We start from the raw sequence: 23,510 nt of genomic DNA, 5'->3' as shown, positions 1-23,510 counted from the left end.
AGTTGGTGATGGACAGGGAAGCCTGGCATGCTGCAGTCCATGGGGTTGCAAAGATTTGGACACAAGTGAGCAACTGAACTGAACTGAACTGAAGCAAGGGAAAAGGCTTCCTAGGTGGCACAGTGGTAAAGAATTCTGCAATGCAAGAGACGAGACGCAGGTTCAGTCCCTGGGTTGAGAAGATCCCCTGGAGAAGGAAATGGCAACCCACTCCAGTAAATGCCTGGAAAGTTCCACTGACAGAGGAGCCTGGTGGGCTACAGTCCATAGGGTTGCAAAGAGTCAGACATGACTGAGCACACAGGCAGGGCAGTTCATGGAGCACACACACATGTACCACATGGCCGTTCATGGACTTTCTTCTGACTGGTTGGTGGTGAGGTAACAAGGTGATGTTCAGGAATCTTAATCAGCTTTCTGATGCCAAACTGCCTGGGGTCTATGTGCTGTGGTCAGCAGGAAGCCACCATCCTCCACGTTGGTGGGAAGGGAGGGGTCTTAGTTTCTGCAGAACAATTCAAAGATAAGGCATGGTATTATGTCTATCTCCCCAAGAGGAACTAGAACTCTGTTTTGTGGTCAAATTGTCGTTTAAGCTATTGCTTAAGCTCTCACTACTTTTCTTGCTTAACTGCTTTTCTTTTGTTTGTGTGTTCCTTCACTGCTTGAGACTGTTGTTTGGAACTCAAAGCTTAGAGGAATTTGTTGTTATTGCTTTCAACAAACAAGAAATGGGGACTTTTGTAGGGGGGCCCTGCAGGGTCCTGCTCAGTTTCAACCCCCTCTTTTCTTTGATTCTCCTCAATCCCAAGGGGAACAGGGGCACAGCAGGAAAGTAAATACAGTTTTGGACAGAGGTTAATCATAAACTCAGCAGAGGAGCTCAGGTTTAGGGGGACTTGTTTTCAGAAGCATTAAACACAATTCTACATTGTCAACTAATTTATTTTCCATTTCAAAGCTATTTGACATGTTTTCATTTCCCTTTTGGAAAGAAACAACTAAATACCTGTTATCAATCCATCATTTACTTGTATAACACAAAAATTTTAAATCTGCAGTGTAAAATAGTAAATAACCTTCCCCACAACACAGAGGTACCCTGAGAGGTTTAGTATTTTTAGAGGAGAAAAATATTAACACATGGATGTGATAAAAGATGAAAGTTGTAAATATTTGTGAAAATATAAGAATAACAACAAACTCTACTTTGTTTTCATCTTATGAAAAGATCCACAATGATTCAATAAATTTTATTTCCAATTAAATGTTCTATCACCCTCTGACATGCCATACAGATTACTAATTCATATTTCAATATTTTTCACATTTAATTTAATTGATATAATTGCATCTATGGAACAACTACTCTATGGTCTGCTTTAATAAAGATGTGTGAGATACATCCATCGAGTCAGTGATGCCATCCAGCCATCTCATCCTCTGTCGTCCCCTTCTCCTCCTGCCCCCAATCCCTCCCAGCATCAGAGTCTTTTCCAATCAGTCAACTCTTCGCATGAGGTGGCCGAAGTACTGGAGTTTCAGCTCTAGCATCATTCCTTCCAAAGAAATCCCAGGGCTGATCTCCTTCAGAATGGAGTGGTTGGATCTCCTTGCAGTCCAAGGGACTCTCAAGCATCTTCTCCAACACCACAGCTCAAAAGCATCAATTCTTCGGTGCTCAGCCTTCTTCACAGTCCAACTCTCACATCCATACATGACCACAGGAAAAACCATAGCCTTGACTAGACGAACCTTTGTGTACGAGACAGCAAAAGAGACACTGATGTATAGAACAGTCTTTTGGACTCTGTGGGAGAGAGAGAGGGTGGGATGATTTGGGAGAATGGCATTGAAATACGTATAATATCATATATGGAACAAGTCGCCAGTCCAGGTTCGATGCACGATACTGGATGCTTGGGGCTGGTGCACTGGGACGACCCAGAGGAATGGTATGGGGAGGGAGGAGGAAGGAGGGTTCAGGATGGGGAACACATGTATACCTGTGGTGGATTCATTTCGATATTTGGCAAAACCAATACAATATTGTAAAGTTTAAAAAAAAATAAAATTAAAAAAAAAAAAAAGATGTGTGAGATAATTCAGTAGAATCACTTTTATTTATCAAGCATTTTGCAGAAAGCCTGGGACTATGTAAGAAGTACTAAATTACATAGTTGTAATTTAATGACAAAGTTTTATTTAATATCAGATAAAGAGTGAAGCACGAGTTAGATTATGGACAGAGAATTTAGCCAATGTACCCATCTGTCTCCCAGTTTGTGTTGGGAATGGAGGTGTGTTACCAAACCAGATCTATGTGCTTGATTCTCAGCAAGCCAAAGGCTGAGACACAGAGGTTTGTAACTGAAGCTTATTCATGAGGCAGCCATGTGAAGAGAGAGGAGAACTAGTCTCAGATCCATCCCCTTGAAGGCAAGGGGTTGGGGATATTTATGGAAGAAGTAGGGCACAGGGTATGATTTTTGGAAGAAAGGGGAAAGGTGAGGTAATTGATGTTCTGAGCCTGTGTATTTGGGTTACATGTTTCTGTGTACTTAAAATGTAGCCACTAGGCATGTGAGGGTGATTTCCCATCATCTGAGGTCAATGGGCCACCATCAGACACCTGCCCAGGGACTGTTTTAGGATTGATGACCCCAACTAGCTGCCTAGCACTGGGCCAGATCCAAGTTTCTATAAGCAAGTGGGCTGTGTGAACCTGGAAAGGAATGCAATCAAAGAGAAAAAAAGAAGGAAAATAACTAAAGCGAGCTTAATTAATGAAGGCAGTTTACAAGCAAGGGGGTTTTAACAAGCTGTTCCTTAGATTATCTCTTGTTCTGTAAGACAAGCTCAAGAATTTCTGTTAGTTTATAACCTTCTGTTAACTCTATGCAGCATGACTTCAGGCATAGGGTAGCAAAATTTGCCACCCCAAGTATCTTTCTGTAAGGTAGATTATTTTGAGATAAAAGCAATCAAGGCCTCTTTTGACTTCCCCATTCTGGCTCAAACGCTAAAGAATGTGCCTGCAATGCAGGAGACTCGGGTTGGGAAGATTCCCTAGAGAAGGGAATGGCAACCCACTCCAGTACTCTTGCCTGGAGAATTCCATGGACAGAGGAGCATGGCGTACAGTCCATGGGGTCGAAAGGAGTCGGACAGGACTGAGCAACTAATACTTTCACTCTTTTCACAGACTGAATAATTTGAAGAAGGGCCTGTTCTTTATCTTGTTTCTTCAAACAAACATTTTGTTTACCAAATATTTGCTCTTTCATCTCCACTTGAATTGTTTCTCTCCCTTTTGAAGCCCAAACCCCTATCCCCAACAATCTCTTTTCTCTTTGGCTGAAGACGGCATTTAAGGTGAGGGCTCCTGCCAAGTTGGCAAGTTACCTTGGTTTTCCTGGGTCTCTCTCCTGTATCAGATCAGATCAGATCAGTTGCTCAGTCGTGTCCGACTCTTTGCGAGCCCATGAATCACAGCACGCCAGGCCTCCCTGTCCATCACCAACTCCCGGAGTTCACTCAGACTTACGTCCATCGAGTCAGTGATGCCATCCAGCCATCTCATCCTCTGTCGTCCCCTTCTCCTCTTGCCCCCAATCTCTCCCAGCATCAGAGTCTTTTCCAATGAGTCAACTCTTCACATGAGGTGGCCAAAATACTGGAGTTTCAGCTTCAGCATCATTCCTTCCAAAGAAAGTCCCGGGGCTGATCTCCTTCAGAATGGACTGGTTGGATCTCCTTGCAGTCCAAGGGACTCGCAAGAGTCTTCTCCAACACCACAGTTCAAAAGCATCAATTCTTCGGCTCTCAGCCTTCTTCACAGTCCAAATCTCACATCCATACATGACCACAGGAAAAACCATAGCCTTGACTAGACGAACCTTTGTTGGCAAAGTAATATCTCTGCTTTTGAATATGCTATCTAGGTTGGTCATAACTTTCCTTCCAAGGAGTAAGCGTCTTTTAATTTCATGGCTGCAATCACCATCTGCAGTGATTTTGGAGCCCAGAAAAATAAATCTGACACTGTTTCCCCATCTATTTCCCATGAAGTGATGGGACTGGATGCCATAATCTTCGTTTTCTGAATGTTGAGCTTTAAGCCAACTTTTTCACTCTCCACTTTCACTTTCATCAAGAGGCTGTTTAGTTCCTCTTCACTTTCTGCCATAAGGGTGGTGTCATTTGCATATCTGAGGTTATTGATATTTCTCCCGGCAATCTTGATTCCAGCTTGTGCTTCTTCCAGTCCAGCGTTTTTCATGATGTACTCTGCATATAAGTTAAATAAGCAGGGTGACAATATATAGCCTTGACGTACTCCTTTTCCCATTTGGAACCAGTCTGTTGTTCCATGTCCAGTTCTAACTGTTGCTTCCTGACCTGCATACAGATTTCTCAAGAGGCAGATCAGGTGTTCTGGTATTCCCATCTCTTTCAGAATTTTCCACAGTTTATTGTGATCCACACAGTCAAAGGCTTTGGCATAGTCAATAAAGCAGAAATAGATGTTTTTCTGGAACTCTCTTGCTTTTTCGATGATCCAGCAGATGTTGGCAATTTGATCTCTGGTTCTTCTGCCTTTTCTAAAACCAGCTTGAACATCAGGAAGTTCACAGTTCACATATTGCTGAAGCCTGGCTTGGAGAATTTTGAGCATTACTTTACTAGCGTGTGAGATGAGTGCAATTGTGTGGTAGTTTGAGCATTCTTTGACATTGCCTTTCTTTGGAATTAGAATGAAAACTGACCTTTTCCAGTCCTGTGGCCACTGCTGACTTTTCCAAATTTGCCAGCATATTGAGTGCAGCACTTTCAGAGCATCCTCTTTCAGGATTTGGAATAGCTCAACTGGAATTCTATCACTTCCACTAGCTTTGTTCATAATGATGCTTTCTAAGGCCCACTTGACTTCACATTCCAGGATATCTGGCTCTAGGTGAGTGATCACACCATTGTGATTATCTGGGTCATGAAGATCTTTTTTGTACAGTTCTTCTGTGTATTCTTGCCATCTCTTCTTAATATCTTCTGCTTCTGTTAGGTCCATACCATTTCTGTCCTTTATCGAGCCCATCTTTGCATGAAATATTCCTTTGGTATCTCTAATTTTCTTGAAGAGATCTCTAGTCTTTCCCATTCTGTTGTTTTCCTCTATTTCTTTGCATTGATCTCTGAGGAAGGCTTTCTTATCTCTTCTTGCTATTCTTTAGAACCCTGCATTCAGATGTTTGTATCTTTCCTTTTCTCCTTTGCTTTTCGCTTCTCTTCTTTTCACAGCTATTTGTAAGGCCTCCCCAGACAGCCATTTTGCTTTTTTGCATTTCTTTTCCATGGGGATGGTCTTGATCCCTGTCTCCTGTACAATGTCACAAACCTCTGTCCATAGTTCATCAGGCACTCTATCAGATCTAGGCCCTTAAATCTATTTCTCACTTCCACTGTATAATCATAAGGGATTTGATTTAGGTCATAGCTGAATGGTCTAGGGGTTTTCCCTACTTTCTTCAATTTAAGTCTGAATTTGGCAATAAGGAGTTCATGGTCTGAGCCACAGTAAGCTCCTGGTCTTGTTTTTGCTAACTGTGCAGAGCTTCTCCATCTTTGGCTGCAAAGAATATAATCAATCCGATTTCGGTGTTGACCATCTGGTGATGTCCATGTATAGAGTCTTCTCTTGTATTGTTGGAAGAGGGTATTTGTTATGACCAGTGCATTTTCTTGGCAAAACTCTATTAGTCTTTGCCCTGCTTCATTCTGTATTCCAAGGCCAAATTTGCCTGTTACTCCATGTGTTTCTTGACTTCCTACTTTTGCATTCCAGTCCCCTATAATGAAAAGGACATCTTTTTTGGGTGTTAGTTCTAGAAGGTCTTGTAGGTCTTCATAGAACCATTCAACTTCAGCTTCTTCAGCGTTACTGGTTGGGGCATAGACTTGGATTACTGTGATATTGAATGGTTTGCCTTGGAAACGAACAGAGATCATTCTGTCGTTTATGAGATTGCATCCAAGTACTGCATTTCGGACTCTTTTGTTGACCATGATGGCTACTCCATTTCTTCTGAGGGATTCCTGCCCGCAGTAGTAGATATAATGGTCATCTGAGTTAAATTCACCCATTCCAGTCCATTTCAGTTCGCTGATTCCTAGAATGTCGACATTCACTCTTGCCATCTCTTGTTTGACCAATTCCAATTTGCCTTGGTTCATGGACCTGACATTCCAGGTTCCTATGCAATATTGCTCTTTACAGCATCGGACTTTGCTTCTATCACCAGTTACATCCACAGCTGGGTATTCTTTTTGCTTTGGTTCCATCCCTTCATTCTTTCTGGAGTTATTTCTCCACTGATCTCCAGTAGCATATTGGGCACCTACTGACCTGGGGAGTTTCTCTTTCAGTATCCTATAATTTTGCCTTTTCATACTGTTCATGGGGTTCTCAAGGCAAGAATACTGAAGTGGTTTGCCATTCCCTTCTCCAGTGGACCACATTCTGTCAGATCTCTCCACCATGACCTGCCCGTCTTGGGTGGCCCCACATGGCATGGCTTAGTTTCATTGAGTTAGACAAGGCTGTGGTCCTAGTGTGATTAGATTGACTAGTTTTCTGTGAGTATGGTTTCAGTGTGTTTGCCCTCTGATGCCCTATTGCAACACCTACTGTCTCTCCTGTATACATGTTACTAAACTTTTGTTTTTCTCCTGTTAATCTGTCTCATGTCAGTTTAATTCTCAGACTACTCAGAAGGACCTAGAAGTGTAGCTGCTGCTGCTAAGTCGCTTCAGTCATGTCCGACTCTGTGGGACCCCAGAGACGGCAGCCCACCAGGCTCCCCTGTCCCTGGGATTCTCCAGGCAAGAACACTGGAGTGGGTTGCCATTTCCTTTTCCAATGCATGAAAGTGAAAAGTCAAAGTGAAGTCGTTCAGTCATGTCTGACTCTTAGCGACCCCATGGACTGCAGCCTACCAGGCTCCTCCATCCATGGGATTTTCCAGGCAAGAGTACTGGAGTGGGTTGCCATTGCCTTCTCCATAGAAGGGTAGAGGAAAGGCTTTTCCTACCCAACAGTAAGAATGCCATAAACTTTTCTGTCAAGTTTTCATTAGTTTATATTCTATTAAGGCCCTTTCCTCTCGTTTTTTTCTTTGTGTTACCCAAGTTCTGACAACTCTGCTGCCAAATGGCTAAGTACAAAAAAATAAAGTTCAAGTTAAGAACTTTTCTGTGTTTTTAAGATCTCTGGTGAAAGAGGGGGAAATGTTGCCTATTTGCTAACATGTGAGATTTCTAAAATTTTACCCTTGTATGCCTGATGCCTCATTAGAGGAAGTTGGTATTTACCAATATACTGCTCAGCCAAACTAACCTCCCTAAGCTACAAAAAGGTTACAATCAAACATGATTATCCATTGCCAAGCTACTTTTCAGCTACCTGCTCATAAAATCAAAGAGAATTTTTATTGAACCCAGGGATTACCCTTTCAGGGGAAAATGTTCCCTGAAACCATCTTATAAGAGTGAATCAGACTGCTTTGTTTATCTCCAAGGTCTTGATCGACTAACAAACATTTGCCCAACTTCTACTCAGAATATTTGCTAAGAGTTCTGATAAATCCAAGCATAGTTTACAAATGATTAGTCTGTTCCCTTGGACTTCAAGGTGTGTCTCTTCCCAAACCTACCAAATCCTCAAATAACTTTAGGAACCTTCTCCAGAGCTGAACATCAACATCAACTTTGTCTCCAGAATGAGGAATACTACTGTGATAAAAATCCCCTGATGACCTGTAATAGAGAGTTTGAATTGTTCATCTACTGAAGTATTCCCCAAGAATCAGTCACATTTGTCCACCAGAGCCAAGATGAGCTCATTAATTGTTTTTTTGTTTTGTTTGTTTGCTTTTTATATTTGGCCACATCTTGTGGTTCGTGCCCTGCCAGGATCAAACCTTCACCCTTGGCAATGAAAACACGAGTCTTAACCACTGGACTGCCAGGGAATTCCCGAGATCATTCATGTTAAGCCTATTTCCTTTATGGCTTGTAAGGCTAGCTCATAATATTCTGGTTTTACAAACTGAGACAAGTGACTGACTTCCTCTTCACTGCCAAACCCCACTAGATTAACAAGCCAAACCCAAATGTGAGGCTTTCCCTATACTGAGAAACAGTAATAAAAGAAATGGTGCCCTGATTCTATTAAAATAATCTGAGTTGTGTGGTGCCTGCTTGAGGGTGAATAGTGTAGCTTTCCAATAAATAGATACACACAATCAAGCTTTTAGACTAACAATTAGTAATCAGAGCATACAAAATAAAATCATGAAATAGACTGGCAAAAAGTTAAAAGTGTAATAAAAGCAAAGTCTGGCTAAGACACATACTTGTAACTGGAATCTAAATTGTTATACACACATGGAAAACAAGTTGACATTATCTTGACTTTATAAATGACCTATGACCCAGGAATTTCACTCTTAGGTATATACCTTAAAGACACTCTTGAACTTGAGAATCTAAAGACATGTACAAACATGATTATAACATCATTGCTTTTAATAATAAATACTGGAGACAGCCTAAATACATAACAGTAGTAGAACAGATTTACAAGGGGAATGGAATGGTGATACAACGGAAGAGTTTACAGCTGTTAAGATAAAGGAGCTACAATTAAACCTATCAAAAAATATACATTTCAAAAATAAGATGTTGAAAAAAATCATCAAAACAATAATACACTATTCTATACCATTTTTATACATTCCTAAAACATGCAATATTAAATACATACTATTTAGGGAAGTCTTCATATAAAGCAACACATTTTTAAAAAGCCAGGGGGTGATCAATACAAAATTCACAATAGTGGTTACCTCTGAGGTCAGAAAAGGGCAGATGCAGTATAGCAGGAAAAAACCCAGGCTATCAAGGCAGACTGCTTTCTCCTTAGCCATGGTATGGTTTCTTTCTTCATACTTTTCATGTGTTATATATTAATTGCTTGCTGTTTTGTGTTCATGGAATAGTCCTCAATCATATTTTTAAATAAAGTGTAAACTAGAAGATAGATGGGGTAAGGAAATATTGCTTTTCATCAGAAGCTATTACATACTATTTTAAAAAGCATACATATTTTATACTCACACAAACAAATAAAACTTTCAGACTTTGCCTCCAAAATAGTGTGAATGTGTCAGAAGGTTGGGGGTGGGTAGGGATATTAGGGCAACTTTGTAGGCCCTGAAATAAAATTATCTCCATGATATATTTTGTCCCATTTGTATATAAATCTTTTAAAGTGTGTGTGTGTGTGTGTGTGTGTATTTCTTAGAGTATGAAAAGAACATTTCTAGGATCCATGAGAAAGAAAATTTGTAAAATCTACAGCAGTTGTCTCCTCTGACAGGCAGATTTCCTTTTCATTTTATTGTATAATTCCTTGTATTTTCATTTAACTTTACTGTTTAATTAACTAATTTAATTAATCAATGCTATATGAGCTTTGGGGCTTCCCTGTAGCTCAGACAGTAAAGAATCTGCTTGCAGTGGAGACCTGGGTTCCAAACCTGACTTCCATTCCTGAGAAGGGAATGGCAGTCCACTTCAGTATTCTTGCCTGGAGATTTCCATGGACAGAGGAGCCTAGCGGGCCACAGTCCATGGGATCGCAAAGTGTCGGACACGACTGAGCGGCTAACATGCTATATGAGCTTTACCTTTCTGATTAAATTACTTTTTGAATGAGAGCAGGAGGTGGGAGAAGAGGCTGAGGAAGGGAGGCCTCCTGGAGACGGCAGCAAGGGCCCCAGGGCCCCCGCCATCCGCTCTGTGAGAGCTGACACCTCGCATCCTTGTCGGGGCCCCCCTTCAGGACCAGGCCACCCCGTGGGCGGGGCGGCGGGCAGTGGGCGGAGACGAGCCCCGGCCGCCCCGCCCCGCGCACCTGGCCGGTTGCCGTGGCAGCAGGCCTCTCTCGCTCGGCCGGACCTCACAATCGGCCGGGGCCGCTGGCCCCTCCCCCGCCCCCTGCGGAGACCGGGCCGCGCGCTCGCCCTCGGCGGGTCCGGAGCCCAAGGACACACACACTCGCTTCCCCGCTGGCCCGCGAGCCTGCTAGCCTGCTCTACCCAAAGGGACACCATTCACGACTGGCCGCCCAAGCCGGGCTGGGGGAGCCCAGGTCGCGTCTGGGACCCGCGCCAAAACCCGCCCCCTCGAGAGGAGGCGCGTCGGGGCGATGACATCTTTGGCTCCTGATCCTCGAGGCGACTAAGAGGTGAGCTCGGCACCTTCGTTCCTGTCACCTGGACTTTCTTTTGAAATTACATCATACCCTCCCTCCCTTCTAGATTGTTCTGAGACTTAAAATTGTAGGGAACAGTAAAGAACACCCGAAATGTAAACCTTGGCTTATGGATGAGCTGAAACACAGATGTTTGATTTATTCATGGCCAGCCTGTGTGGAGAGACTTGGCTAAATTCTTTACAAAGCTGACCTCATTTCTGCTTCACACAGTCCGTGAAGTGTGCAGTATTCTTATCCCCATTTCACAGATGAAGAGACCAAGGCACAAACTAGGTAGGTGACTTGTCAAGGTTTATTCAACTCCTTTGTGTAGATAATGTTGCAGAGGAGGAGGAAACACAAGGTGGGGGCGGGGGAGCAACAGATCTGGTTTCCCATCGTACACCCTTTTCACTGTACCTCTCCTCTTTGTAACCAATCACTCTTGCCTCATAGGCTCCTTTGAGAAGTTCGTGAGCTCTGTGGATCTCTCCCTACAAGGGAAAAATTTACCTGGACACACACACCCTGTAGATTTCCATATGATTTCAGAATATCCAGACTCCAAACATGAACTTCAATTTGAGGAATTCCATTATTCCCACTTCCTTTTGAGATTGTCCACAGGGATGTTTAGATAGGGGTTTGCCAAGATGCTCCAGGGCCACACAGACGTACTGAGATGTGTGTGTATGTTGTGACCCTCCTGAGGATCAGAGATGCTATACAATCTACGAGCAACCCAGGACTAAGAGGGCAGGATTTCTGTTTCCCCCAAGGGGGTCAGTCTTATCAGTTGGTAGCAAAGAGCACTACACAAGGCCTTTGCTCTCTCCTCAGCATCTCCAAGGTTTCGCCAAGAGATGCAAGCCATAAAACTGACCTATGGGCTGCTTAAGTCATCCTTGTATCTTAATTGGACAAGGCCATATGCTGCTAGTTATTTGTAGGGGCATTGCACTCAGAGACAACCCTGAAGCATGTCTCTATCCTCACAAATGAGGTTGCATCAACTCAGTGTAAGCAATAAGCTTTAGAGGAGCATCTTATCCTATTCTGTATGTGATGTATGTATGAGGTAAGACAACCGTGCACCTAACCAGAAAAGGCTAATAATAATGCAACAAGCCATAAATGCCAGTGAAAATAAATGTCACCAAGCCAAGCAACAAAGGCCAAGAGGATGAGTTCTCAAGCAGCTTGGGACTTAATGGGAGCCTATTTATATACATGGTGCTAACAAACTGCCTCATCAATTCCTAGTCCATCACACATTGTAAACAGATTAGAAGGGAACAGAGGGGCTACAGCAAGCAGAACATTAAAGCCACACGCCATGTGATAGCTGATGTTTTCCACAGCAAAAGAGGAAGCACAAAGTATAAACAGCAGGCAGAAGAGGAGGAAGAAAGGAAGGGCCCCAGCACAAATCTGACTGTGGTGGTCACTTATTGGAACACCTTCCTCCTTGCCCTCACCCAGTCGTGGACTGACTGCAACTGCCAAAAACCTCATCATTTCCATGCACCAGACTCAGATCTCTGCCTGAATAAGGTTTCCCATCCCCTTGTGAAGTCTAATTCAGCATGTTCAAAGGCTAGCCGTCTATACTCCGTAACCAATCTGGATCCCATCCTGAGTACTCCATCTCAGAGGCAGGTTGCTCAAACCAGAAACTTAGGCGTTTTCTTTGTTTCTTCCACTCAAGTTTTTAACCTTCAGTCATCATTTATTGAGCAAATATTTATTGGCTGCCTCATAGAAGTCAGGTTCTGGGTGATGGAGAGACAATGATAATCAAAATATAAAGCTTCTATGCCATGAATACTGGCTACTAGTGGGAGAGACAAACAGTACGTAAATGGAATATATCTATATTTTCAGGTCTCTAGATGTTATATATAGAAATGTTTTACTTAATATTGTGAAGAAAATAAACCAAAAGGATGATGTAACATTGTGGCTGCAATTTGAGTGGTGAGAATGCCAGCCAACAGAAATTCTGAGCAAAGAACACTGTAGGCAGAGGGAACAAGAGGTTCCAGGGGCAGGACGTGAAGTGAAGTAGAAGTCCCTCAGTCATGTCTGACTCTTTGCAACCCCACAGACTGCAGCTCACCAGGCTTCCCTGTCCTTCACTACCTCCCAGAGTTTGTTTAAACTCATGTCCATTGAGTTGGTGATGCCATCTAATCATCTCATCCTCTGTCATCCCCTACTCCACCTGCCTTTTGTCTTTCCCAGCATTAGGGTCTTGTCCACTGAGTTGGCTCTTCACATCAGGTGGCCAGAGTATTGGAGCTTCAGCTTCAGCATCAGTTCTCTCAATGAATATTCAGAGTTGATTTTCTTTAGGATTGACTGGTTTGATCTCCTTGCTGTCCAAGGGATTCTCAAGAGTCTTCTTCAATACTCTAGTTTGAAAGCATCAGTTCTTCAGTGCTCAGCCTTATTTATGGTCCAACTCTCATATCCATACATGACTACTGGAAAAACCATAGCTTTGACTGTATAGACCTTTGGTGGCAAAGTAATAATGTCTCTTCTTTATAATATGCTGTCTAGGTTGGTCATAGCTTTTCTTCCAAGGAGCAAGAGTTTTTTAATTTCATACCTAACAATTGCACTCATTTCACAGGCTTGGTAAAGTCATGTTCAGAGTCCTCTAAACTAGGCTTCAACCACACGTGAACCAAGAAATTTCAGATGTACAAGCTGGATTTAGAAAAGGCAGAGGAACCAGAGATCAAATTGCCAACATCCAATGGATCGTAGATAAAGCAAGAGAATTGAAGAAAAACATCTACTTCTGCTTCGTTGACTACATTAAAGCCTTTGACTGTGTGGATCACAACTGGAAAATTCTGAAAGAGATGGAAATACCAGACCACCTTACCTCCTTCCTGCAAAACCTGTTTGCATGTCAAGAAGCAACAGTTAGAATGGGACATGGAATGACAGACTGGTTCAAAATGGGGAAAGGAGTACATATTGTCGCCCTGCTTATTTAACTTATATGCAAAGTATATCATATGAAATACTGGGCTGGATGAAGCACAAGCTGGAATCAAGATTGCAGGGAAAAATATCAATAAATTCAGATATGCAGATGACATCACCATTATGGCAGAAAGTGAAGAGGAACTAAAGAATCTCTTGATGAAGGTGAAAGAGGTGAGTGAAGAACCTGGCTTAAAACGCAACATTAAAAAAACTAAGATCATGGTATCTGGTCCCATCACTTCATGGCAAATAGATGGGGAAACAATGGAAACAGTGACGGATTTTATTTTCTTGAGTTCCAAAATCACTGCAGATGGTGACCGCAGCCGTGAAATTATGATGCTTGCTCCTCGGAAGAAAAGCTATGACACACCTACATGGTGTATTAAAAAGCAGAGACATTACTTTGCCAACAAGGTCCGTCTAGTCAAAGCTATGGATTTTCCAGTAGTCATGTATGGATGTGAGAGTTGGACCGTGAAGAAAGCTGAGCACCAAAGAATTGATGCTTTTGAACTGTGGTGTTGGAGAAGACTCTTGCAAGTCCCTTGGACTGCAAGGAGATCCAACAAGTCCATCCTAATTGTTCTTGCCTGGAGAATCCCATGGACGGAGGAGCCTGGTGGGCTGCCGTCTATGGGGTCTCACAGAGTCAGACACGATTGAAGTGACTCAGCAGCAGCAAAGGAGATCAGTCCTGAATATTCACTGGAAGGACTGATGCTGAAACTGAAGCTCCAGTACTTTAGCACCTGATGTGAAGAATCAACTCATTGGAAAAGATCCTGATGCTGGGAAAGATAGAAGACAGGTGGAGAAGGCGATGACAGAGGACGAGTTGGTTGGATGGCATCACCGACTCAATGGATATGAGTTTGACCAAGCTCTAGGAGATGGTGAAGGATTGGGAAGTCTGGCGTGCTACAGTCTGTGGGGTCACAAAGATTCGGACACAAGCAACAGAACAACAACAACGTGGTCTACTACTTGACCCAAAATAACGTATTTTGGAATTGAATAAGCAATAAGAGATAAAATTATGCATTAGAAGGCTCATTGCAACTTAGTGGGATTATTTATGAAAATTTACAGTTGCGTCTCAATCATTTACCTGCCTCATTCCCACATAAGATAAAATAGGAATCATCCATCACATCTTTGGTATTTCCCAGAGCTCAAGAGATTCCTGTTTATAATGAGCAGCTCACATTTCTACACAATCTTTACAGCATTTTTAAAGTGCTGAAATCTGTGTGTTCTCTACACTGTAAGAGATGTGCTGATACAGAGCATTTTAGTGGGAAGCTTGGCAGTTTAGTTGACCTCACCTTCTTCATGGGTAAACGGTAAGGCTGTATCAAAGAGGGATGATTAAATGAGATAATAAGAAAACTGCATACCCAGTTTACTTTATGATGGAAGATTTGTTTTGAAATATTTTAACATTATGCTAGCTGAGTATTTTTGTGCTTATGTGTAATTTCTGCTTTCATGAAATTAGTTACAATAAATTATGGTAATAATGTTTCATAGGAAATAGCATCTCTTCTTAGGGAAGCCTTAGAATACTGTGTAGTCAAAATCAAGATGAAAAAAGTAACTCTGAGTTCTATGTTTTGCTTTGATTTTTGCTGCTATAGTTTTTGGTTTGGCCCACAAAGGCATTTGCAAGAAGCTGGTCAGATATGGCTTTAGCAGATAAGAGACTTGAGAACCTGCAGATCTACAAAGTTCTTCAGTGTGTTCGGAACAAAGACAAGAAGCAGATAGAGAAGTTGACCAGGCTCGGATATCCTGAACTCATCAATTTCACAGACCCAGTCAATGGAAACAGTGCTCTGCACTTAGCCTCAGTTTCCAATGACATCGACATGGTCAGCTTTCTCCTGAGCCTTGGTGCTCACCCTGATGTGCAAGACAAAATGGGCTGTACTCCGACTATGAGGGCTGCAGAACTGGGCCACGAATTGTCCATGGAAATATTAGCCAAAGCAAAAGCCGATATGACTGTTGTTGATAATGAAGGAAAAGGTAAAAACTCTTAGCATTCTATCTAGTAAATGCAATTCGATTTGCATTTTTTCTTAACTTTAGAAGTCAATATAATGCATTGTTTGCTTTCAGACTTTAGAAGGGAGTTACTCATGGCATGTAGTATTGAGAGGCTAGATTTTCACTCTCATATCTTCCCATAATTTGAAAACAGTGTAGATGTTTCTTAGGAAAACCAGTTCTGAGAACTTTCTCATTGAGAAAAAATATTAGAATTAATCTTTTTGTTTTTAATGTGGAGAACTTTCAACATGACACACTGATATTTCCATAGTCATAATCACTTATTGTAAAATATAAAATCCATTTAGAATTTGACATGTTAGAACCTCAAGTAATACTTGAGCTAGGGTTTTGCTCTCAAGAGCAGTCTATGTAGAAAGTAGTTGCATTTGAGAACTTGAGGAACTAAGGTGGATTCTGACATAAGCTCCAAACTTTCTATCAGTTGTTTTAAAACTATATTTGGAAATATGACTTAATCATAGAAATATGACATGTCTGTGATTATTCAGGCGAGCCAGCACTGTCTCACTCTTTCCCTCCCAAACCCCGTCTTAAGACCACGATCTGGAAGCTTCTTATCCAAACAATTCAAGGTTGTGCATCATCTTTCATGATGCAGCCTCATGAAAATTACTAAGAAAATTACCACCAGGCTTAACATAAACTGGTAGATTTAATCAGTTGTTCCAAAGAATTTCTTCAAGTACAAAGCCATTAACATCAGTTCCACATTAGAAAATGAATCCTATTTTATACCATTAATTAATGTTTTCTGACAGGAACAGAATCTGCTTTCATAACTCTCTGTGGACATGGTATTTGATAAGTGACTTGCTTATAACAAGAGAAGAGGACAAAGAAAAGGAACAACTATTCAATTATTCAATGCACTCATGAGTCAAATGTATTTTTTAATGTTTTCATTCTAAAAAAACCCAGAAGCCTTTCAAAGCCCTATACAACAGTGGTCCCCAATATTTTTGGCACGAGGGACTGGTTTTGTGGAAGACCATTTTTCTGTGGACTGGGGAGGTGGGGGAACGGAGCAAGTGATGCTGTCATAGTATAAAACAAATGGCAGTTCTATGGAGCATCTAGATAAATGTAAACTGGATAAACTCTACCATTAAAATAAAAATACATGAAATGAAGATTGAAAAATGAGAGTTACTCAAACAATTAAAAATAGAAAGATGGTCAGGGACATGTTGAAAATGCAAAATCAAAGACAGAGAAGTCATAACAGGCAAAAGTGAACCAAAACAACAATGACAACAACAAAACCTGGACTTGCTGCATTGTTGTTGTGTCAGTTCACTCTTGCCTGCTATGGCTTCTCTGTCTTTGATTTTCAACATATCCTTGACCATCTTTCTGTTTTTAACTGTTTGAGTAACTATTTCAGATGCGTGTTTATATGAAATATATTTCAGTTTTGATTTTCACATAAATTGTATTTTTATTTTAATGGTAGTTCAGTTCAGTTCAGTCGCTCAGTCATGTACGACTCTTTGCAAGCCCATGAATCGCAGCACGTCAGGCCTCCCTGTCCATCACCAACTCCCGGAGTTCACCCAAACTCACGTCCATCGAGTCGGTGATGCCATCCAGCCATCTCATCCTCTGTCGTCCCCTTCTCCTCCTGCCCCCAATCCCTCCCAGCATCAGAGTCTTTTCCAATGAGTCAACTCTTCGCATGAGGTGGCCAAAGTACTGGAGTTTCAGCTTTAGCATCATTCCTTCCAAATGCTCTATAGAACTGTCATTTATTTTATTCTATAAAAGCATAATATATTTAATTTATATAAATACAGATAAATACATGCAAAAATAATTTTCTCTATGGTCCATATGATCTTTGTTTTGTTATATGTGTGTATATCTTCCTTCTCATATTTTCTAAAATTAATGGTCTGTTTCTAGTTCTTTTAATGGCTAACTTGACAGCTTTACATGTACATAAACCTCTGTTTATCAAATCAGCATGCTAAACAGTGTTCATTGATATTTTCCTATGAAAGATGAGATTGGTACAAGAATTCTTCCCGTCACCTCCTTTCCAGTATCTAATTTTAGTAAATTATAATCATTTTAGTTCTTTCAATGATTCTTTTCATACCTTTTGTCTGTTTTTAATAATATCTCAAAACTCCTGCAGTAAAAGATAAAGAAAATTGAATGCTTAAACTCTCTTCTTTCCTCTCTTCCCTACAAGTTTTGTTAAATTTCCCTATTATTTCTTTTTTTTAAATTTTATTATTATTATTATTTTTACTTTACAATATTGTATTGGTTTTGCCATACATCAACATGCATCCGCCACAGCTGTACACGTGTTCCCATCCTGAACCCCCCTCCCACCTCCCTCATTGTGAACTACAATTTTATTTTCTGTATCTAGAATTCCCAAAGTGATTGAGCTTTGATTCAATGATTGAAGGGATTCAGCATCTATCATGGGTCTTTTAGTCACATATTCCTTGTTGATCTCCTGTTAGACTCATTTTTGTCATTGAGTAGTTTAGCTCACTCCTTTGGGCTTATATACTTTGATTTCTTGAATCTTTAAGTTTATATGTTCATCTCTTTTCTATATAAACAATTGCTTAACTGAGTGTTAAAAATTCCCTGTTTTCTTTCCCGAGTGACATTGTAAAACTCCTTTGCTTATTTTCTAGCACTGAATGTTGCTGTGCCAAAGTCTTGCAGCCAAACTTGACATTTTCTCTCTAGAGAGGGCTTGAATTTTTAACTGGCTGCTTACAGGACACTTTGTTTATCTAGTTTTGTCTAGGCACGTATTATGTATTGTTCCTAATCAGTTTTTCCTGAGATCCAGTATATTGCTGCTAGATCTAGGTTTTTGCTTCAAGAGGGTTTTCTTTTATTATATCTTTCCATTTTTCTGTCCCATTTAGTCTTTTATTGAACACCAATTACATACATGTTAAGTATTATTTGCCTTTCTAGACCATTTAAACTCTTGGATCTTTTTCAAGTTCTTTCAACGTTTTCCTCCGTGTCCCTGACTATGGTTTTGGCAGTGTCTGCTCTCCTTTCTCCTGCTTCCATGTGACTTTCATTTCTTTAGTGGTTTTATTTTTCTCTACCATTTCTTTTATAATATATACTTGCTCAAATTCACCTTTTCCTTCTATTTATCTTTTTGGTTTGGTCTACCTTTACATTTTTGTTTCAGAAAAAGTTATATTTAAATTTTTGTTATCAGTAATGGATCAGTCAATGATTTTCATGTGGTATAGTTGTTTGATAATATAATTTTTGCCTAGTGTTTGTCAGCTTCCTTTCCTTTTCTTTCAATAACTTTTTTCATAGGTCGTATGCTGGTTTTTTGTTGGTTACTGTTCCTATTGGAATGAAGTCTGTTTTTAGAGTTGAAGTCATTACAAAGTCAGTTTGGAGTTTGTCTGCTGTTTACTTGGGTTTCTTAAGAAAACTCTGACCGGGGTTTATAAACAGTACTCCTGGTCTGTAGTACATTTTTGACATGGATTATGTTGAGGGTCTGTATGTCACGGATACCAGATACGAGGAGTTAGCATTTTTCTCTTTGCAGTGAACAAATTGCCATCTACATTTTCTTCTCACTGCAACTGCACAGGCAGCCTGCTCCCTGTAAACGTGGCTAGTGTACACAATTCATCATTCAGTACTACCTCCCTTACCACTCTGCAGTTTCAAAGGGGGTCCAGGGATCCACCAGTAACCCTCGGGCACACACACTCCTGCATATTCTAAGGAGGATGCTGGTGTATAGATTGTAGGATGCCAAATATCCAAGGTCAACAGGGGCTCACATTCCAGCACTCAGATTCTTCTCAAACAAGATCCTGTCACATTTTGGTTATGACTGTTTTCTAGCTCTTATCAGAGGTTGGGGTTCCTTTTTGGTTTCTCTGTCTTGGTGTTTCCATTGATTTCAGACAGAAAACCAAGGCATAAATGCCTTTGCTCTATCTCACCTTCAACTAGCTAATTATGAATTTTAAAATTATTATTTGTTCCTTCCTATCTGCTTCAAATGTAGAGAGACTACTAGTTAACTGTTCTTTGGGGATTCTATTTTTCTGCAGGTATTTTGTTTTACTGCATTTTACCTACTAAGCGGCATTATCGGTGTGCACTGATTGCCTTGGAACATGGTGCGGATGTCAACAATTGTACCTGTGAAGGAAAGCCAATATTCCTTAGAGCTTGTGAAGAAGCACATGATGTTAAGGATGTGTGCCTGACGTTTTTGGAAAAAGGAGCCAATCCAAATGCTATCAACACAGTAAGACTATTTCTCTGATTATAAATATTCCTTTTTTTCAATTACAGAATCCTGTTATTGTATTTTTTCACTTGAATGTGGTAAAATTATCGTGTTAGCTTACAGACTTTCCATTTCTGTTCAAAATGCTTTAAAATCATAGACTTTCTTTATCTTTATATGGCATGGCCATGATTCTATGGCCTGTTTTCCTAATTATGTTTGAAAAATTGGTATTTATTATGTACAATATTAAAAGATCATTACAAGAAATAGAAAAGATATTCCTGATGCCTAATAAAAATTTATCATCTGAAGAAAATAGGTAGCTCTGCTGTTTCCCTTAATTATTTTGCTCCCTCTCCTCACTTGGCTAATTTTATTGAGTTTTCTTTTAATTGTCATTTCCCAACAATAAAAATAGATTGTCTTCTCATTAGAAAACACCTGTAGCCTAATTTTAGCATATGTTTTACCCTCTTTTCTCCCTTTTTGCTCTACTTTCTTGGCAAGAAACTGCACTTTTTAGCATGATGTTCTCATAGGAAAATCTAGTGTGACCTTGACTCTGATTATAGAATTCCACATTTTATACATTGACCCATTTTACTGACTTCATGTTTCCTGTTTGTTACATGAAACCAATAAAACTGTACAAAACTGAAAATGTCAGTGTGACTCTAAGGCCAAATGGATTTAGACCATGTCTATACTGAATGTGTCATGTAGTATAACAGGGATAAACAGCATCTGGTCTGTTTCGTGTCCAGTCCACAGGTCGCACGGCTTTAATGGAAGCATCAAGAGAGGGAGTGACAGAACTAGTTCGAGGGATATTGGAAAGAGGAGGGGACGTGAATGCATTTGACAATGACAGACATCATGCTGCACACTTTGCCGCCAAAGGAGGCTTTTTTGATGTAATAATCTACTATATTCTTTAAAATTTGTTGCTAAAAATATTCTCCTTTTCCTCAGCATCTTAAAATATAGTGTAAGTTACACTGATAAGATTTTTTTCTGCATTTTGATTTTCCAAAATAATTCCAGAATTGTATTTCATACCAGATATTATCCTTCAAGGCTTATTTTAGCTCTTTATTCAGTTTGATCTGTTTGCTAATTTACTCTTAATATTACTAATAATGTTTTTCTATATTCTTAACTGGGCTTCCCTAGTGGCTCAGACCCTAAAGAATCTGCCTGCAATGTGGGAGACCTGGGTTTGAGCCCTGGGTCAGGAAGATCCCCTGTAGAAGGAAATGGCAACCTATTCTAATATTCTTGCCTAGAGAATTCCGTGGACAGAGGAGCCTGGCAGGCTACAGCCCATGGGGTTGCAAAGAGTCAGACACAACTGAGGGACTAACACTTTCACTTTTTTCTTTCAGTTATAACAACTGAAAAGTTTTGCCACATACTACTACTCTGTTTTATGACTCCATTACATATGAGAATTTTTACAATACAGTATGATCTAATTTGGGGGAGAACAAGGCCTAATCTCATCTCTTTGATGTTCAAGTACATCTAATGACTCACCTAAGTTTTTAACTGTTAAGTATTCTGATTATCTGGATATATCAACAAAAGATATCTCATACATATAGTGATAATGCAGAAACAAACTAGAAGTCAATGCTATCCTATTTTTAAAAATTCTGAATTATATCTAAAATTTCTTTTCTGAGTTCTAACATTATCTTTACTTTTGTCACTGGGTCTCTTACCTGCAATAAAAGTATAAATGACAGTAGAAATCACATCTGTCTGGTAAAGAATTTGCTCCCCTGATTTGCCACAGTCTGCGTGTTCTTGCCTGGAGAATCTCAGGGACGGGGGAGCCTGGTGGGCTGCCGTCTATGGGGTCGCACAGAGTCGGACACGACTGAAGAGACTTAGCAGCAGCAGCAGCAGCAGCAGATGCATTCTAAAGTTGCCTAAATTTACCAAAATGGTAGTGCCCAGCTGAGTATAGAGTTTTCTATACTCCAGATAGATGGTCCCCAACCTTTTGGGCACCAGGGACCGCTTTCATGGAAGACAGATTTTCCTCGGACTTGTGGGAGGAGCAGGGGGTGGCTGTGGTTTCAAGGTAATTCAAGCATTTTACATTTATTGTGCACTTTATTTCTATTATTGTTACATCAACTCCACCTCAGATCATCAGGCATTAGATCCTGCAGGCTGAGGATCCCTGCTCCAGAACTTCTGACAGTGATGGAAATGTTCTGCATCTGGCTGTACGATATGGTACAATTACAGTACCATATGCGGTTTTTGAGTCCTTAAACTATGGCTAGTGAAGTAAGGAACTGAATTTTTAAAATTTGTTTTCTATTTAATTCCTTTCAATTTAATTCAAACTGACACTCTGGATAGCAGGTCTAGGCCTGAATTTTCAGCCGGTAAACGTACATTCTTATTCCTCTACAGTATCCACTATTTATTTTGCAGATATTGAAGCTTCTTTTTGCATACAACGGAGACATGGGGTTGATTGCAATGAATGGCAACACACCACTTCATTATGCTGCCATGGGTGGTTTCGCAGATTGCTGTAAATATATAGCTCAGAGAGGTAAATGGTCTACCAATTTCATGTCTAAAGAACTTATGATTTTCCCACATTGTAGACAAGCAGAGAATTTCAGCATGTCAACATCAGTTGCTTATCTCACATATATATGTAGAAAGAAAATTAAATTTTTTTCTTGTTTACCCTCTGTTAAAACATAAATCTGACCTAGAAAGTAATACAAATCCATTTCTCAAGTATTTTTAGATTATTATTAAAAATCTAAAGAGAATTATTTATGAGTCAACCAATTACTAAGATGCTTATTTTTTAAAATGTAAATATCAATCTAAAATGGAGAAGCAAATGGCAGCCCACTCCAGTATTCTTGCCTGGAGAATCCCGTGGACAGAGTTGCCTGGTGGGCTACTGTCATGGGGTCGCACAGAGTTGGACATGACTAAAGCGACTTAGCATGCATGCATGCATTGGAGAAGGAAATGGCAACCCACCCCAGTATTCTTGCCTGGAGAATCCCAGGGACAGAGGAGCCTGGTGGGCTGCTGTCTGTGGGGTCAGACAGAGTCGGACACAACTGAAGCAACTTAGCAGCAGCAGCAGCAGCATCAATCTAAAAAAGGACAAACACTAGAAACCATGTCTTTAGTCCGAATTCTTAATTATTTTATTTTTGAAAATATACTATCACGTCAAGTGCAAAGATAACATTTTGGGTAATTTTAAATTATGGGGGAAATATTTGTGGGAGAAGCATTAAGTAAAATTAAAAAAGCATTAAATAAAATTAAAACTTTAATGGAACATTTGAAATATAATATTTCAAACTAATATTTTGAATAAATATTTGAATAAATAAAGTAATATTTATTACTTTAGATTTTTCTGTATATTTTAAATAACTGTTAATTTGAGAATATAAACTATGTTATGTATGTTGTGTGTGCTCAGTCGCTCAGTCATGTCTGACTCTGAGACGCTATGGACTGTAGCCTGCCAGGCTCCTCTGTCCATGTGATACTGGAATAGATTGCCATTTCCTCTTTCAGGGGATCTCCCCAACTCAGGGATTGAACTCGGGTCTCCTGTGCCTCCTGCATTGCAGTCAGATTCTTTACCACTGAGCCACTGGGGCTTCCTTTATATTGCTGCTGCTAAGTCACTTCAGTCGTGTCCGACTCTGTGTGACGGCAGCCACCAGGCTCCACTGTCCCTGGGATTCTCCAGGCAAGAACATTGGAGTGGGTTGCCATTTCCTTCTCCAATGCATGAAAGTGAAAAGTGAAAGTGAAGTCGCTCAGTCGTGTCCGACTCTTAGTGACCCC

At 40.4% G+C, this 23,510-nt stretch overlaps 1 protein-coding gene across 16 annotated transcripts in view; it reads left to right on the top strand.

The window, feature by feature from the left end:
• ANKEF1 (ankyrin repeat and EF-hand domain containing 1) overlaps window positions 1-23,510 on the top strand; it is a 90,695-nt gene that overhangs the window by 53,137 nt on the left and 14,048 nt on the right. For 3 of the 16 annotated variants that reach the window (XR_015140023.1, XM_086335093.1, XM_086335097.1), the window contains exons 1-6: window positions 10,052-10,306; window positions 12,954-13,489; window positions 14,959-15,349; window positions 19,471-19,670; window positions 20,420-20,569; window positions 22,107-22,230. Coding sequence is in view for 12 of the 16 variants with exons in the window: in XM_086335093.1 (XP_086191219.1) it covers window positions 13,439-13,489; window positions 14,959-15,349; window positions 19,471-19,670; window positions 20,420-20,569; window positions 22,107-22,230 (916 nt within the window). In the remaining 4 variants the exon portion in view is untranslated. Of the gene's footprint in view, window positions 1-10,051; window positions 10,307-12,953; window positions 13,490-14,958; window positions 15,350-19,470; window positions 19,671-20,419; window positions 20,644-22,106; window positions 22,231-23,510 lie in introns of those variants that run through there. The other 13 variants (XR_015140024.1, XM_086335094.1, XR_015140025.1 and 10 more) reach the window with 10 other exon arrangements.

Source organism: Bos grunniens, chromosome 13, assembly GCF_055505025.1.
Source record: "Bos grunniens cultivar Pamir isolate PY7600 chromosome 13, Bosgru_T2T1.0, whole genome shotgun sequence".
NCBI classification, from domain to species: domain Eukaryota; kingdom Metazoa; phylum Chordata; class Mammalia; order Artiodactyla; family Bovidae; genus Bos; species Bos grunniens.
This window is presented reverse-complemented; position numbering and strand designations above follow the sequence as displayed.